Genomic DNA, 17,888 nt, shown 5'->3' on the forward strand with positions numbered 1-17,888 from the left:
CATCGCGCGCGGTCACGGGCGCGGCCCCGCGGCGGCGCGCGCCACCCGCCGCCCCGCCCCCACCCCCGCGCACCCGCCCCAGGGGAGGGAACCGGCAGGTGAGGGATCGGCCCCGCGGAGCTGGGATACCCCAGGCGAGGGCTCCCGGCTGGCCAGGGGGCTCCTCAGGGGGAGGCTAACCTCAGGCCCGTGCTTCCCTCAGGTGAGGACACCCCTCAAGTGAGGGCTCTCCTCAGGTGAGGGCTCTCCTCAGGTGAGGGCTCATTTCAGCTGAGTGACCTCTCAAGGGAGAGATCCCCTCAATGAGGGACCCCTTAGGTGAGGGTCCCCCTCAGGCCCATGCCCCCCTCAGGTGAGGGTTCCCCTCAATTGCTGCCACCTGTCCCCCCCCCAGTCACCTCCTGGGGACCCTGTGTCTCTCCCAGGTCCTCTCATGTTGTGGTAGCGCCTGAAGTGCTCCATGAAGCATCTTCCTTCCCCTTCCTTCCCCTTAGGGGTGGGTTGTCACACATGGGGCTGAGAAGGGAGACAAAACCATTCCTGCACAGGGACAGCCCTCTCTGAAGGACCTGCTGGCTGAGGTGACTGCACACCTGGGCTGAGGCCGCCCAGCCCTGCAGCTGCCTGGGGCTGGGGCCTGGGTCCTTAATATCAGAGAAAAGGGCAAGAATATTCCTGATCTCTTTATTATTACAATAATAACCCACTCAGGGGCTGGGCTGGCCAACTGGGAGCAGGGCACAGTGGCCTCTGGGCACAGCTCTGCTCCAGGGAGCTGCTGGTGAGTGGAATGTGGAGCCCCCAGGGCAGGGGGTGAGGCCTGGGAGATGTGAAGGCTTCTTGTCATGGGGGTTTGTTGTGAAAGGGTGGAAATAGGCAAAGAGGAAAAAAAAGGGAAGGGGAAGGAAGCAATTAAATAAAAATGATACAAGGGGGAGGGGAGGAGTGAAGCCAAAGTAAAAACACAAGTGCAATGCTGTCTTTTCATGGGGATTGTATGTGGGATCCCGTTTCCTTGGATTTGGCATAAACAACCAAAAACATTGGGTGTAGAGACACTCCTCAGTATTCCTGCTGTCCCCGGTCCTTCTCTAGGTCTATATTCACACTCTTTGCTTGTTTTATGTCCTTTTTGCATGTTCTTTTCATACGTGTGTGGGTAGGCACCTGAAATGCAGTCCGTGACCTGTTCCCTGGTTTCCAGAGAAACCTGCTCAGAGCTTGCAGTGGTTGGGGATTTCTGCTGGTTTAGGAACCACCAAGCTCAGGGATGTTCCATTGTCACTGCTGCTCCTCCAGTGAGGCCGTGATCATCCAGGGATCAAACATGTGTGTTGTGATAATCCTGAAGTAGAATAAAAAACTGATCAATGCAGTAAAAATGTCACAGGAATTTCCTATGCCTGCATTAAGTTTTCCCCAGATTCTAGCATTTGTCCACAACCCCGTGTAACAAGACTTTATGTTACAGGAAGCCTGGATTTTGGATTACACAGTTTGGAAGGAAAAGGATCACATCTCAGATCACAGCTTTGATTCTGCGCTGGATATGTGACAAAGCTTTCCAGTTCACCTCAAGGTTAGAGTACTCCCTACCAGCAAAATTATTTCTCCTTCCCTCATGAAAATATTCCCTCCTCCTTTGCAGTTACTCTGTCAGTTCAGTTTATCACAGACTCACCCCAAAGATGTAGCTGCATCTTACTCCTGGCTGTTGAAGGGGAATTGGGGTGCTGACACCCTCAGGAAGAGCTGGGGGAATCCAGACTGGACCTTATTTTCTTTAAGTAAAAACATTTAAGTAGAAACACTTCAACCACTTGTGTCAGTCCTGACATTCAGGGAAAGTTACTTCTAGAATACATCATAAATTTTAAATAACCCTTAAAACTCTGCCTTTCACTGCTGAGCTATAAGCCTCAAAAGGGCTGGAAAAAACTCTTAATATCAAGCACGAATGTTTGCCCTGGGTGTAATTCTGCAGCCTGATGACATTTCTTTAGGGCTGTGGCAGGTGCTGTGTATACAAAGGCAGGAAGTGTTGAGCATTTGTCACTCAGAGCTGTGCTGGCCCTGGAGCTCTACCGGAACACAAAGGGATCACCAGACCTTTATTCCAAACTTTCCTGCCTCTCCCCTACACCTCTGGTCAAGGAACAATTCTTGTGCATGTTGTGGCTGTGTATAATTATAACCTCAAAAGATTTCCTTCAACTTTTTAACTAAGACATGCTAGTTAATATTCATTCAAGAGATGGTATTTTCTTTAACACAGAAAACATGAAAGAATTTCACTAAACACCAACAATGTGAGTGTAGCACAGTTGGCCTTACAGCTGGTTCTACATTATTTAATGCTGCACCACTACGAAAGATTTCAGAATTACCTGTAATCTCTCTCCACTTCCTGGGAGATTGTAGCTGTTTATTTAATCTCATTATTTCAATCACATCTTTGTGAGTAAAACCAAAGCAAGATAAGATAACAATGAGGGTTTTTTAACTGGATCTAGATAATTTGTTTATTATAGTGTATATAATTTTACTCAGTAAGAATGGAAACTACAGATTGTAATTAAATTGCAGACCTAAGTCAGATCTTCCCAATCCCAAGGCTGGGGACACAGGGGAGGGATGCTGAAAGGGCAGCAGGAATTGTGTCTGATCAGGCTGTGTTGGACAATGTCCCTCTCTGCCTACAGGAGCAACTCCTGCAGAAAAACCATTTTAAAAAGTTCAGTCTTTGGGCATTACATTTCCTATCTGAATTAAATGTTTATTTTGGGGAAAAAAATAGTTAAAATTCTCCGCTTGTGGAAAGACAGGAATAATAGAGTCTGAGGTTTCATTTTCTATCTAACTAAAATGCACCCCTAAATATCTGCACCCATTGCACTCAGTGGGCAATCAAAGACCTTATTTGACTATTATAGAAGTGCAGCTGGATTAAGGATTTAGAGAGAGAATTTTAAGGGCCCAGAAGAGCCCTGGCAGCTTCCCACCTCTCAGCCCTGGATGGGGAGCAGGGCTCTGTGCAGGCAGTTCTTGGGGTTCCCACACCTCACCTGTCGTTCAGTTGTGGCAACACATGAGGAATGGTGCCTTTCCTCTGAATCTGAATATTTTATGATCGTTTTTCTAGGTATCCTGACACTTCTTAGTGGCTGTTTTCTGCTGCCAGAGACCATGTAAGGCCATTGCACAGCAGATCTACAGACACGAAATCTCTGCTTTGCCTTTACCTTAATTAATCCCCAACTCATCAACCGTTCACTACCAGAGAATGTATCAAAGAAATTGAGTTAATAAATCAAGTTAAGGATCACAGTGAAACTGTGACTGTTTGTTCTTTTGATGTTAGATTTGTTGAGTACACGTAGTTATATACATACATGTGAGCTCCTTCCCCTCACCTTCCTCCACCCTGAACGCAAATTCCATTCATTCTTTTCTCTTAAGATAACTGAGGCTGTTTCCTTTGATGCTTTTCCCCTGTCCTAGAAATACAATTCTTTTCAGCACAGCAAATGGGAAAGAACAAAATATAAATGCAGATGAGTCCCTATTCTACCATCAGGTGACAATAAGCCATGATAAATAAAACACTTGGCTCATGTTTCAGCTGGAAATTGATACTGCTGATTCATCTTGTATTCATCTAGAGTTATTTCTCAGTTAAGGAACAAATTAAGGACTTCAAGGGAAGCAGTAGCTCAAGTATGGCCAAATTTATCTGCCTCCAACAGTACTGAGAGTCCTGCAAACTGCTCCACAGTTGCATAGTAAATAATTATCAGCTTTGGGTGACTTCACTAATTAACATCATAACTCTACCTTTGAACCTCTATCTTGTTGCAGGTAGTTAAGTAGAGACCATTAGCTGTAAATCTGCAGCAACAGAAACTCGTGGGGAGAGGGTATCTGGTGTCAGTGCCAAGGACTTCAACCTTTCACTTTGCATGACTATCTACGTGCTGTGCTCCAACATTCCAGATAACCCAGGGCTCTTACTTTGGGTTGTTTTGATGTAAAACCAACATGGTTTTTATCTTGAGAGAGCTTCTCCCAGCAAAAGGGAGGGAAGAGTTTTAAAGAAACGCTTTCCCACAAGGCTGCCTCTTAAGCCAGAGTCAACCAGTGAAGTTTGCACCTCAAACCTTTCACTTCAGTCCCTCCTAAATCCTGCTGATAACAATTCCTAAAAGCAGAGTGGTGGGGAAACTCCTTCAGCACTGCACCCACTCCCTGCTCATCCGGCTACACCCGACACAAGCTTGGTTGGAGTCCAAGACCCTCCCACCTCTTCCTCTGGCTTTTCTATTGAATGTAGCAGCAATAAAACACACATCTGAGCATCCTACTTCCACAGTATGTTGTTGTCACATTCTTCACCTTTAAAGAATTCCAACATATGTTTCTCTACATGCTTTTTCTTTATTTATTCTGCGAAGTTCCCAGAATAAATTTAAATTATTGATTCTGACAGTTTTCAGTTGGTTTGGGCATTTCACTTGGGTGATTCCCCAAGCTTTGTGAGAGCAAACTCAGCTCAGAGCAGCTGTCTCCTTTCAGTGCAAGAATGATTGGTTTCAGATGTAGAATACTGAGGGCCTTTAGTTTTATTGCTTTTTTTTTTAATCTTACTCTTTAGAATTAAAAAAATGAAGATGTCACGGGGCCTTGCTCCAGAAAGGTGTATTTCCAGGCATGTTTCCACACACATCCTTCCAGTGCTTGGTTTGCTCTTCACTGTATCCATCCTGGAAGGAAGTGGAGAGCTGAAAGTCCATTGCAATGAACGGTGTTGGCAGAATAATGGGCTGAGTTAGAGCATAATTTACATGGATGGATTTAACAGCTTCCTTTCAGTCTTAATAAATGTAAGGTTTAATCAACTGCCAGACAACTGGAGCAACAACGGTGCCAACAGTAACAGAACTGAAGCCCTGTCATGCCCTGGTGAAGGAGGCTTTGCTGGTGATCTTGGTGTCAATGACCAAAGTCTGTGAGAGTGAAACCAGAAAAAAAAACAACACACACACACACAAAAATAAAACCCAGCCAAGAAGGGCCATATTTGTTGGAAAAGCCAGAACAAGGAGAATTGGATGAAGGAAAACCCAAATTATCCTCCTAGCACTTTATAACTTGGATTTTGACCCTACTTATCATAGTGGCTACAATGTTGTGCCTTGATAGACTGCTCTTGGGAGAGGAAGAGGTTTGGTTAGGGCATTTCTGGAGCAGTTCAGATTTATATCTCACTCTCTAACTGAATTATATATTCTAGATATCTGGCACCTCTCATGAAAACTATGCCCACTTCCTACTTACTAACAGGGTTCCTTCTCTCATAATGGAATGACATTTTCTAAGTCAAATGTTCAGTGAGTCAAAAGAATGTTCTGATAAAGCTTCAAATATCACCACCTTCTCTTCAAGCTGGTCTAATTCTGCCTTTTTTATGAGAAGAATACCCTTACATTTCCCCACTCTGTACCCTTGTAATACAAAAAGGTACAGAATGATATTAACAAGTGACAAAATAATTAAGTGTGATTCAGATATTCCTACCTGGACTAAGAAAATGGGAATCACACACAGCCTCTTCCCAGATAAATGTCTCTGTGAAGCCTCCTTGGTGGGAGCAGGAGGGTCTGTGATAACCCACTCTGGGACCATGGAACTAAAATAACAAACACACAAAGACCTGGAGCAGAAGGATTTAAAATAAGTGACCCAGAAATTGAGGCATCACCAACCATTTCCCTCCATCATATCCAGACACAGAGATTTTCTCAGAGGCAATGTTTGATCCCGATTTGTGCATTTTGATTTGTTGCTAAAATATTTTAATTTTTTAAAAGCCTTTATTGGTTCCAAATGTATATTGAGTTTCAAATATGTATATCACTTCTGGTTAGTAAAAGCTGTGGTTAAGTGAGGCCCAGTTTGGACTTGCAGTTCAAAAACCTTAGGCAGCCTGTGCTGTTTAAAAATAAACAAGTGAAATGGTCTGAATTAGCTAATTATCTTAATTGCCAATTTCTCAGTTAAGTGCAGTGAAATATAGGGGCTGAAATATTAAAAATAATTAACACTTTTCCAAGAAGGGCTATTTTTGGTTGTAATTTAAGGCTGTAGCTTTTGGGCTGCAATAAGCAATTTTTCTTCTCCCTCATGGGTTTTTCTCATTTCCTCCCCAAATCCCTGTTCCCCACTCCAGCCCTTACAACTGGCCACAGTCAAACACAGGAATGATTGTCTTCAGTAATTCTTGGGCTCTGCCCCAGACCAGAATGTGTTAACATGAATGAGTGGCAGTAAGTCCTTCCTGAATATCTTCATCTCATTTTGAAAAACAGGAAACATTTTCTCATGTATAAGTGTTTCCTAACTTGGTCAACTTCCATAGTTTTATTTCTGGTTCTCCTGCTTTAAGAAGTCTGTAAGTTCCACCTCTCCTACATTCCCGGATGGCAGCTGCCATCTTTCCAATTCATCTAATCCAGCACCAGAAATTCCATGTTTGTCTTTTCCCGTGGTACAGATCTCCCTCCATCATTTCCACACTGGCTCCTTTGTTGGCTCTGGAGCACCTCTTCCCTCCAGCCACTTCATTTGCCTTGTCCACTTGATTTCCCAGGCAGTGGCATTGTCTCCTCTGGCTCCATGGCCCTCACATGCAGCATGGGAAATGGAATATTTGCCTTCAGTCACACTCACATTTGGGGTAAGTCCATCCCTCTGTCCTGCCTGAGCATGGACACAACATTTAAGCCACGTTCAATGCTACATTCACTGAAGATGGCAAACAAACACCCATCAGGGAAGACCAGGCTGTGTCTCACCTCCACAGAGGCGGCTGCTTTGTTTTCATCACAAGATTTCCCGCCTACCTTAACATTTTAACCATCCAGGCTGCAGAGCTGTGCACGAAAAATGTGGCAAAAGGACGAGAATCAAATGCATTTGGCTCACGGGAGTCATAGGAGACCTTTGGTTTTATACTAGAAATGTGCACAGTTAATTACCCATTAGAGAAGATTATTACAGACACCCACAAGGCCATAATGGCAATTCCTGCTCACTGTGGCTGTGGAAGAAATGTAATGGATGAGGGAATTAGTGTCAGGTTTATTCAGATTTCTCCTTCAAGACCTCTGATGTGCATTTTCAGGGGGTTTCTCCTTTCCTCTGACATTTTCAAGGCTGATTTATTTGTTACCCATCAGTGCTGTAATCAGTGCTCTTATTTCAAGCCTTCTGCTGCCGGGCGCATGAAAAACCAACCAGAGGTGAAACACCCGTTGCTTATCAGCACTTTATATTCTGCTGGAAAATCCTGAACTCAAGACACGTAGCTCCAGAGCGCGGGGTGTGCTCCGGCTCCATCCGTGGGGAGCAGAGTGTGACCACTCGTGTCCCACCGCCCTCCCCGTCCGCCCGGAGCGGCTCCGCTCGCTGCCCGGCCCTGCTCCCGCGGCCCTTGGCGCAGGAGTTTGGCACGTTGCTATGACGACCCCGCCGCTGCAACAGGCAGCGCCCGGCGGGCACCAGCACAGGTCGGTGCCCGCGGTTTGACCCTCGGGGTGGGGGCGGCAGGACAGCGTGGGCCGGACGCGAGGGTGCTTTGCGAACGGCGCACAGGGGCTGTCCCCGCGGAGCCCGGCTCTCGCTGGGCAGGAGCAGCGACAGGCGCCCGGGGCATTCCGCTCGCAGGCACCGCCGCGGGGGCGAGCAGGGGCTGGGGTGGCTCCGCTGCGCCGGAGGGAGCTGGCAAAGGGACCCCGGTGCAGGGCAGCGCCGTGGGGCTGGGTCACTGCGAGGGCTGAGCTCAGCCGCGACATTCTCGGGGCCGGGTGACAGGCAGGGTGCACAAGGGGACACGGTGCGGTGGCAGGCAGGGTGCTGCCAGGGACAGTCAGCAGCCGCTTCTCTGCAGCAAGGTGTGTTTCCCTCTTGCTATTCGTTAAGATGTAAGGCGGGAAAAAAAAAAGGTGTATTTGTAGCTCAATCGCACTGCTCTGAAGTTCTGCGAAGAGCCAAGGGAGAAAATGGGCTTCCTGTAGGGCCATGCAAACTAAAGCTGCGTTTTACCGGAGACCAGGCAAAACTCGCAGAGCAGCATCTGGAGGAGGACGCGGGGGTCTGTAAGAGCCTCGGCCCCAAGCGCAGCGGCGGCGGCAGAGCCTCTGGACCTTGGCACGGAGAGCTGCAGCCGGAGCGGCTCTGCAGCGCCTGCCTCTCGCTGCCTCCCCGCGCCCTTGTAGTAGGTGGCTAAAACATCCAGGGCGGCGAATACCGACTGCGTTATCACTTACGCAAACCTGGCATCGCTGACGTAAATTTGGAAGGGGATTCAGCAAATAGAGGCGCGTCCCGACAGACCGCATTACCCCGGGTGCTCTGCGCGGGCTGTGCCTCGGAGAGCCTGGCGAGCAGATGGAGGGGTGCTGGGACTGCCCCCGCAGCTGGGAATCCTCCCTGGAGTCTGTAAATCCTAAGCTTTGAGTTGAAGTGGTCGGATGCGGTGGTGGGAGAGTGATGCTCCCATCTGGCAGGGATAGTGAAAAGATTTCTCGTCAGAGCCGGTGTTGGGGTGGGTGCAAGTAGCTGTAGCTTGGCTCTTCTCCCCCAGCCAGAGGAGGACAGACGCAAGCAGGCAACATGTGGCTCTGTGTCCTGCAAACTCTCAGCCCTTGGCAAATACTGCCAAGAACCTCCCTCTCCAGGGGCTGCAGCACCCAAAGGTGAGGGAGGAACTCATTACTTGTGGTGTATCCTGTGTTTATATTGCTGAAATACCATCCTCTGCAGCGGACTGTGACTCCATCGCACCGAGTGACCGATCCTGTCCTCGGTGTCCTCAAACCAAGATGCTCTTCAGCCTCCCACAGAAACCTGGTTGGAACCTTTACCCCTCCCAGGTCTGAGCTCACCGTGCAGTGCCCCAGCAGGTTCCCCAGCCCTGCCTGCACTCCCCACAGCCCCACGGTAAGGAGCCAAGTGGGATGGGCACTGCACAACTCAGCTGCATTTTGGGTAGGAAGGCTCATCCTGGACACATAAAGTACTTTCTTCAGCAATGATACCCCCCCAAATGACCATTTCCCACAGCTGTGTGGAGAACTGAGGATGAGCACCAATGTATTTTCTTAGTTATAATTTCTATTTTTTATTCCCTAGCAAGGACCTGAAGTACCTTCCTTTCCCTCTCCTCCCAGGTTCCACACTTTCCCCCATGCCGGGCTCCCCACACCCCCAGCACAGCAGGAACCAGAGCTCTGCTCTGTCGCGCGGCGAAATCACTTCATACGGCTCAATCCAGCGGATCAGGACAGAAGGGGGAGCCCCGGAGACAAACTCGGAGGCGTCCCAACCCGCCGGGCTCCAGCCGAGCTCTGGATGTTGACGGCATTCACAAAAACTTGCTTTTGTTTCTACAGCCACCTTTTGGCGTTTGTTTATGGTTTATAGGAGACCACTCTCACCTCCGAGTCTGTGCCGGAATTCCCACTGCGCTGAACAGTGCCCGGAAATCACCACCGTGCTGCACTCCACCATTCTCCTCTCTGTATTGATGGGCCAATACATCTTCTCCCTCCTCTTCCCCCATGCTGACCCTTTCCCTCTGGACTTCTGACACCTGAATCACCTCCATCTGTACCCGTCACCCCCTGCCTGCTGTTCATGCTTTAACCCCATGTCACCTCAGAAGTCCCCTCCTTAGCAGCTTGATCAGCTGGCGAGTGCCTGGCCTGCCCTGGGCGAGTCTGCAGCCTCCTGGGAGACAGAAACATTGTGGTTTCAACCCCTTTTAACAGACACCTGCAGGACAGTTATTTTTAGCAGTAAAGGAGCCTGAGCTGCATTACTGCTGCAGGTATGAAGTGTCCCAGCTCCAGGTGGACCTCAGGGACACTGGACAACACCCTGACCCATTCCATTGGTTGTATGGAGAAGGAGATGCCCTTCCCTGCACTCCCCAAGACCTCTGGCAGGTGCAGAGACCACTGACCACCACAAACCTGACCTGCTGAGATTTATTTAACATTTCCTAACAGGCCAAGCAGTGCTACAAGCCCATTTTCACATGGTGCTGGTTTGTACTTCAGTATTTTTAGTTCCCTCCTGTTTGTTATATCTCTGTTTTACCCCTCCAAAGCCAGGCATCAGTTACTGACTCAGTTGCATCTTAAGGCATAGCTCACAAATACTGTTCTGCCCGTACCTGCCTTAGTAATTTCTCTCTAATTTATTTCTGATAATCATTTGTCTTTTTCTCCAGACACCAGCAATATGCCCATTGTAAAGTACCCCAGGGCTAGAGAGCCCCTCTATTACGAATGGGACAGGAAAGCCCGGAAATGTGGGTTAAGACACACAGTTTATGCTGTAAATGGGGATCAGTATACTGGAGAATGGCTGGACAACTTGAAACATGGTAAGATACATAATTTTGAGGAAAGGTACCAATTTAAATGTCCTTAGAAAGGTTTCTAAGGTCAGGGAGCAGTCAGTGGTTCTATATGCTCCTGGAAGAGCATTCATTCTTGTATGACTATATATATATATATATCTTTGATATATGTAATGTAAAAATGCACTCAGAGACATTTCTAATAGGTAACTTGAAGAGCTTTTGCATGCACTCAGGGGCAATTACCCAGAATATCTCTCTTATGGATATTTAAAAATCCTCTCCAAACACAGCAAACTGCAGTGAGCTCCATGCACTGGGATGTGCCCTGGCTGCACAGTCCCTGCAGCTCTCTCAGCTCCTGACTTGGCTTCAGGAATCTTAATTTATCCTCAAGCTGTGGCGGGTGCTGCAGGAGACAGAGCAGGGGAAGGAGACCCTGACCGAGCCCTGAGCAGCCGGAGCAGGACAGACTTGTTTACAAGCAGAAAAATGAGGTTTGGAAAGATTTAAGTGCATTTAGCAAAGGCCACACAGGAAGCCCCTGATCAAGATTAACGATGGTTCTGACTCGGGAAGCTAAACTGAATCCCAGACCTGAGCCTGACCTGGTGCAGGGAGAGCTGCCCCACCTCAGATGGAACAGGAAGGCAGCCCTGGACACCCTTCTCCTAAACTCTGCAGCATTCCTTTTTTTGTTAAACAGGTAAAGGCACCCAGATATGGAAAAGCACCGGAGCTATTTACAGCGGTGACTGGAAGTTTGGGAAGCAGGATGGTTATGGCTCATACAGCGTTCCTGACCCTGTAACCAAGGAATACAAGAGGGTGTACACAGGCTGGTGGAAAAACGGCCAGAGAACTGTAAGTGAGATTTCCTGCACGTGCCAGCAGTGAGGCAATGTGACCCAAAACACAGGGAAGGGTTGGGTGCACATGTGCAAAAAGATCACGTAAAATACTAATTTTCCCAATACTGAGGCTGAATTGAATGGTCGAGAGTAAAAACCCATGATTTTTATGGGAGTGCCATTTCCCTGCTGCAGAGGGGCTCATCCCACTCACACACTGGTTACTGGGCTACAGCCCCAACCAGCTGCTGCAGAGCAGTGGTTACTGCTCAGACTCACCTGCAGCTTGGCCAAGTAGGATGAGAGGCTTTGTATCCCACCTCTTAATCCCCCCCACCCATCCCTTTCATTCCTCTTATCCTTGAAGGAATTGGAGGAACCTGTATTATAAATGCTGCAGGAAAATGTACCTTCTTCTGGGACTTTTACAGCGTATTAGACAAATAACATGAGTTCTTTTGGAAATTAAGCCTGTCATGTAAATCACTGTTTTTTCTAAAAGGAACACAATGAGAAAGTCATCTGGTAGAAATGACTGCAATCTCATGTGCAAATCCTTGTAGGAACAGTTTTGGATCTGCCAATGGAAACCTTGCGTTCGCCTTTGTGTCTGCTCTTAAATTAAACTAATCGCCACCAACGCCTGTAATTGGTGTGTGACTCCAGTCTCTCAGAGGGAGCTTCCCCTCCTGTTCTTTCTAGTTATATTTTGGATAATTGAGCTTGGGGGAAAGATTTGTAATGATATCCAAGTATCACAAGGGGTGATTTTTCTTCTACCAAAGTTTCTCCTTTACATACATTTAGTTTAGTAAAATTAATACTCAAAATCAGTTATTTCCAGAACTGATTTTATTATTTGTTCAGAGATAAATTAACACTTTATTCCTATGGGAAAACTCATTAGTGATATGGAAATATTTCTTACTGGTATAACTCCCTGGTATAGGGGGTACCTCTGGACTTCTCTTAATGGCAAACACACATGTAAGACAAACAAGGGATGGAGTTGCCCAGGCTGGGACACATTGGGCTGCAGGAAGTGTTGTCAGTGTTGAAAGGGATGAAATCCCCATGTTGAGAGACACATCCTTTAATGCTGCCTATCCCCAGGCAGGTTTATATACTAGTAAAACTCGCTTTTAGCTAAATATTAGCAGCAATCATGCCAATAAAAACACACTGAGACATAAACCCAAGAGTTTTTCATGGGAATAAAACCATTTGCCAAAAAAAATCCCATACTACCACCTCTGGTTTCCTTCAGCACACAAACAGCCAGTGAGCTGGGCTGCCACATGTGTAAGAGTAATAAACAAAGGAACAGTGTATCAAAGAAATGTCCCAAAATTGGACACTGACCCCTTTCAACAGCACAGCTCCTCACCAGCTATCTCTGTGCTTCTGTCCAGGGTGAGGGGGTGTTCTTTTACCCCAACGGGGAGCGCTACGAGGGCGAGTGGAGCGATGGAGTGCGGGGCGGCTGGGGACGGATGTACTACCTGGATGGATCCAGCTACGAGGGACAGTGGGAGGGGGATCAGCCCAACGGGCAGGGGATGCTGCAGCTCCGTAAGTACCGGACACCTGCCTGTCCCCTTCAAGCTATTTGGTGTTTCTGGATGCTCCTTGCATTGCAGCAGGGCTGTGGCTGCTCCAGGTCATCCCTCCCCTCCTGGTCTGGGGCTAGAGGCAGCACAGGCTGTCTGATGGCCGGCGTTGCTCAGGCCCACACACATGAAAGCTTATTTTTGCTGTGATTTACATTTAAATGACTGGGATGGTTCGGGTTAGAGATAATATACTGTTGGGTCAGAGAAGAGCAAATCTCTCTTTTCAAGCCAGGCACTTTGCCAGACAGACTTTTTAGCTCTGCATACCAAAGAGGAGTCCAGTTTCCACCACAGGGAAAAAAAAACAACAGAGAATTTTCTTGCTGAGTTCACTCCATCCCCTCTCTTACTTCCGACAGCGGCTCATGTTGAGTGAACACAGGGGTTTCATTCGTACAGAATCCTTTTCCATAAATAACACCAAGCACATCATGGATTTGGAACATTAGGGGCAATCTCATCATAAATACAGAAATTTGAAATTTTTTTCCCCATATTTTCTTTGGAGTTTAACACATTTTTCCCTGAAGCCAAGAATCCCAGTCCTTTGCAATACAAGGCATGACATTCCAAGAACATTTGAAGAAATAATATCTCCATATTAGTGTTCATCTATTCTATTTTTTTGCTTAAAAGTGATCTCATATACTAGTAACTAGCTAAGCAAAGCAGCTAGGAGGAATGGGCATGACCTTCACTGCACATCACAGGCACTTCGGATCAATGGCCCATCCGGATGAAATCAGCACCTGCTTCCAGGGAGAAACCTTCCTGATCTGCTGCTCTCCCATCCAAGTCCCTGTTAGTCATAAACTAACAGCCCCTGGGGGCTGAGCCGTGGCTGATGCACCATTTCAGAGCCCCGTTGCCTCCAGCGTTGCCTGCAACCGACTGCGAGCTGGATTCCTTTTGGTTAAAATTAGCCAGAGCAATTATTTCATACCCACAAGCCTCATGCATTCGGCTCAGTGCTGGAGGGGTGCCCACGTGCCGGCAGCTCTGCGATGTGAAAGAAAAGGAGTTCTCCAGTGGAGGTCACGATGAGCTGCAGCTCAAGATTAAATTGCCTGTAGTGGCAGCGTGCCCGGCGAGGGTGAGCTCGGCTGGGAGCGCCGCACTGCTCTGCCACCTCTGCCACGGCCATTCCCGAATGGAGCATGTCCACTGGGATCACAGCAGTGAGCACACAGCCTCGGGTGCTCTGAGAGGGGATGGGAGCAGCTGGACACCACGGTGCAGCCAGGGCATTCCATACCCCCTCCATTAGAGCCAGGGCTGTGATTTTGGTGGTTTCTCAGTTGTTGTTGGCCGGAGTGCAGGAGCTGAGCTGCTCCTACCACTGGGCAGGGCAGGTTGGTGTTGCAGATAAGCACAAAACCAGATCAAAGTTGCAGATCACCACCACCACAGCTCCAACCTGTAAACCAGACCCTGCCTGAGCAGCCAGGCAGCCACACTCCAAAGAAGCATTTTTGGTTTTTCCTCCTTACAGCATTCTGGCAGGCCCCAGCTACCTCTGCAGCACCATGCAGGGTGCCCTGGTATTTCAGCCACTTCTTGTCATGAAGAACAGCAGAGTTCAGCTGAGACTCAAAGGTACTTCCACTAATTTATCAGAAATTCCCATGGTTTTGGGCTTAGAAACACTACATGTAGGCAAAGGGGAGAGCAGAGGACTCTCCCAGTGACAGCAGGATGGCCTTGAGGTATCCCAGCATCACTGTGGTTATGATGCTGCTTCTCAACCAGCATCCATGGATGAAGCTGCTCTCCTGTCCTTGCAGCTCTGCTTTCCCTGTTGGTGATGGATGGATGGATTCCTGGAGAGTAGCACAGAGCCCAAAAATAACCTCTCTCAACTTGCAGAAAAACGCCAGGAGAAGCAGTACAGCTGGAAAAAGAGTCTGTAACTGCCTGAACTGCTCAGACACTCACAGCAATTCTCAGCCTTAATTCATTGAGGAAAAACTAACTGCAAGTATTCTTTGAAATCAAGATTATTTTGCCTGGACAGCAGTCAGTGCTCTGTTCCTTGCCCAGACAAGCAAACTCCTCTCTTCAAGCCAGAGATCCTGTGTGATTTGTTGCAGTGACAAATCTGAAACTTGTGTCCTGTAATTTTTCACATTGTGAGGAGCGACTCAGTGACCAGTCCCTTACCCTGAGTTCACTTGCTCGGTGTATCAGCAAAAAATGAGTATCACTGTAAGAACAAAGCAGGTGAACACAGTTTTTGTTCCAGCTGGGCAAGCGTGGGCTCCTTCCACAGCCCTTTCTCCCTCTGCAGCGCAGCAAACAGAGCACTGCAAAAGCAAAATGACACACTGTGCTGCAGCCCCCTGGAAATTACTAAGAGAAGCCAAATACACCACCTCCTTCTCTGTCAGTTTGCTCTGTTGATTGTTTTCATTTGTAACCCCTTAACAAAATGGTCTGTTCATGTATTTAACTGCAGCAAATGGAAATCGGTACGAAGGAGGTTGGAAAGATGGAAAGAAGAATGGCCCAGGGAGATACTTTTACGTGGAAAAGGGACAGTTGTTAGAGGGCACCTGGGCAGAAGATATAGCAAAGTGTGGAGTTCTGGTTGACTTCGATAGAGACAAAGCTCCGGCCCCTACTCAGTATCCAATCCCAAAGGTAATTGCTTGGAAATTTCAGTGTTTGCATCCATCAGCACTTGGATCAGCTCTCCAGGTAGCGTTTCACTCCTCCAGTGATTACCCCCGTGGGATTCTGCACTCACAGGGTGTGTGCTCAGTGTCTTTTGGCCAGCAGTGTCCTCAAGGGCCCCATAGGGACAAACAGCTCATCCAGCCTCCGCTGGAGCCTCCTAATCACCTACATCTGAAAAAATGCAGTTCTCATGCACCAGAACTGCTCAGAGACCTGAGGCAGCACAAAGGAAACGGGGACAATAGAGGCAGAGACAATTGTGGGATTTGCGTCAAAACCAAATGATTTCCCCAAGCCCAACTGCTGAAGCTGAGCAGACCCTACAGAACCCTGGGCAGCTGCAGGGCTCACAGCAGCTCTTTCCTCTGCCTGGGTACTCCAAGTCAGGAGCTCATTGTGTCCAGCAGCCCCAGAGGCAGCGGGGTGTGTGCAGCTTCCCACCTGGTCCCAGAGCCAACATCCTCTGCTCCCCTTTCCCATGACTGACACACTGCTGAGGAAAAGTCAGTGCCTGTCCCCATCCCAAAGACTTGGGGAGACACTCAGACACACTGGGCTCTCAACTTGGTAGCCACCAGGTCCTTGCACATCACTTTGGTAAAAGAGCCAGAGGGCAGGAGAGCCTCTCCCCTGCTCTGCCCTCGAAGGAAGACAGGGAATGGGAGCCAGTAGTGAACAGATGTGGCTCCAAGTGACACAGCTGGCCAAGAGTCTCAGCTTGAACACAAAGGCATCACATTTCCAGGGGATGGTTACTGCAGGAAGGGGTGGGGAAGCTCCTCTTGGAGCCAAGCAGAACCACCCTGGATAACCACAGCACACTGCTTTGCTCCAGGAACACTGGGAATAGCACAGCCCCATAAGCAGGTAAAGCCACCTACCTTCCTCTGCCCTGGGGACAAGGCTGTTGCAAATGATACCTGGCACGTGCAGCCTTCCAAAGCTCACAGCTGCTACACCTTCGCTGCCCCTATTTTTTCAAATCTGGTTTCTGTAGCAAAGGGCCCTTTGAGCAGAGATGGTTTTGATAAGCCAGTTAATCCTGTAAGTACCAGGCACGCCCACAGCAGTGTAGAGTAATAAACCCCAAATACCCACCAGGGAAAAACAATCTCTATTTTTCAAAAAGAGTGAAAGGAGCAGCACTTCTGTAGCTAAAAATATTTACCTTATGTGGTTTGTCAAAGGTCACCCAGAACAGCCTCAACAACCCAACAGACTGGGATGAAATGCTGGTGGGCTAAGGCAGAATGTGCAAGTCTGACTGTTTATTTAACTCCCTGAAGACCAAGGGATGACCCAGTTCTCTGCTGCTCTAGGTGCAAAAAGAAAGCATCAACTTTCACTGCTGTTATTGTGCTTTTAATCAGTAGAGAGCTGTTGATCTCAGAGTATGAAGGAAGTTAACAGATGCTCATAAACTTTTTCACGCACACACTCCTTAAAAATTATGAGATCCAACAGGCTACAAATCAAAGCCACTCTTGTTTTGTCCAAGAATGTGTTTAGTTAAAGGAGACTCAGCCACTCCACACAGAGCTATTTCAAGGAGATGAAGTGATGTTCAACACATTAATAAAATTAGGGAAGTGTAGCAGTGTTTCTAAAACAATAATTGAAAGGCTGCAATATGAACTAAGTCCTGATACATGGGAGACCCTCTGTGAATGCTTGAGTAATAAAGATCTATAAAACCTTAAGCTTTTTCAACTACACTGCATAACTGATTTGTATTCTTTTTATTTAGATTGAACTAAATGATCCAGCTGGTGTTTTAGCAGAGGCCCAGGCACTGCTTGATGACAGCAATAATTAATAACTGGAAGCTGAAGAAAAAGAAAAGATGTAAGATAAGAACAGTGCTGAGTTATGTATTCATTTGAGTGTCAAATCCACACTGTGGTGTATCATGGTCTGCTTCACTCTTCCCTCAAGGCTGTTCAGGTACACTTCACTCTGCAGCTGGCTTTGCTCAGTAGCCTCCTCCCACCCCCATTACTTTGGAAAAGAAAGGAAAAAAATTAAAGAGGAAAAAAAAAAAGAAAAACCACGAGCAGCAAAATGCTAGAAGACAGGCAGGGGGACTCTGCTCAGCTCCTCTGACTTACTCCTGCTGTAAAGAAATCACACTCCTCTTGGTTTCAAGGTCTTTGCCTCAGAGAATGAGGGGTTTTAGTATCTGCTATAAAAGCAAGGCCCTAGAAAAGTACAATCAAATAACTCCCCCCAAACTTAACCCAATACATACCTGTGACCCAAAATGGCTTTTGAAGTTACAACAGATCATGTTTCAATTAATAAGTATACCTTAGGCCTCTAGATAAC

General features: G+C 47.6%; 1 protein-coding gene across 5 annotated transcripts; it reads left to right on the plus strand.

The window, feature by feature from the left end:
- Positions 1-29: 29 nt before the first annotated feature.
- Positions 30-17,475, plus strand: MORN3 (MORN repeat containing 3). 5 transcript variants are annotated; one of them, XM_027689438.1, is made up of 7 exons: positions 30-98; positions 1,472-1,579; positions 10,292-10,447; positions 11,130-11,287; positions 12,687-12,846; positions 15,343-15,527; positions 17,311-17,475. In XM_027689438.1, the coding sequence occupies exons 3-7, from the start codon at positions 10,303-10,305 to the stop codon at positions 17,377-17,379; spliced, it is 717 nt and encodes a 238-aa protein (XP_027545239.1). In that variant the 5' UTR covers positions 30-98; positions 1,472-1,579; positions 10,292-10,302; the 3' UTR covers positions 17,380-17,475. The 5 variants fall into 5 exon arrangements, with proteins under 5 accessions (XP_027545239.1, XP_027545240.1, XP_027545241.1 ...); XM_027689439.1 differs by having other exon boundaries at positions 89-202; XM_027689440.1 differs by lacking the exon at positions 30-98 and adding an exon at positions 263-352.
- The last annotated feature ends 413 nt before the right edge of the window (positions 17,476-17,888 follow it).

Source organism: Neopelma chrysocephalum, unplaced genomic scaffold, assembly GCF_003984885.1.
Source record: "Neopelma chrysocephalum unplaced genomic scaffold, ASM398488v2 Primary Assembly neopelma1_77, whole genome shotgun sequence".
Taxonomy (NCBI): Eukaryota; Metazoa; Chordata; class Aves; order Passeriformes; family Pipridae; genus Neopelma; species Neopelma chrysocephalum.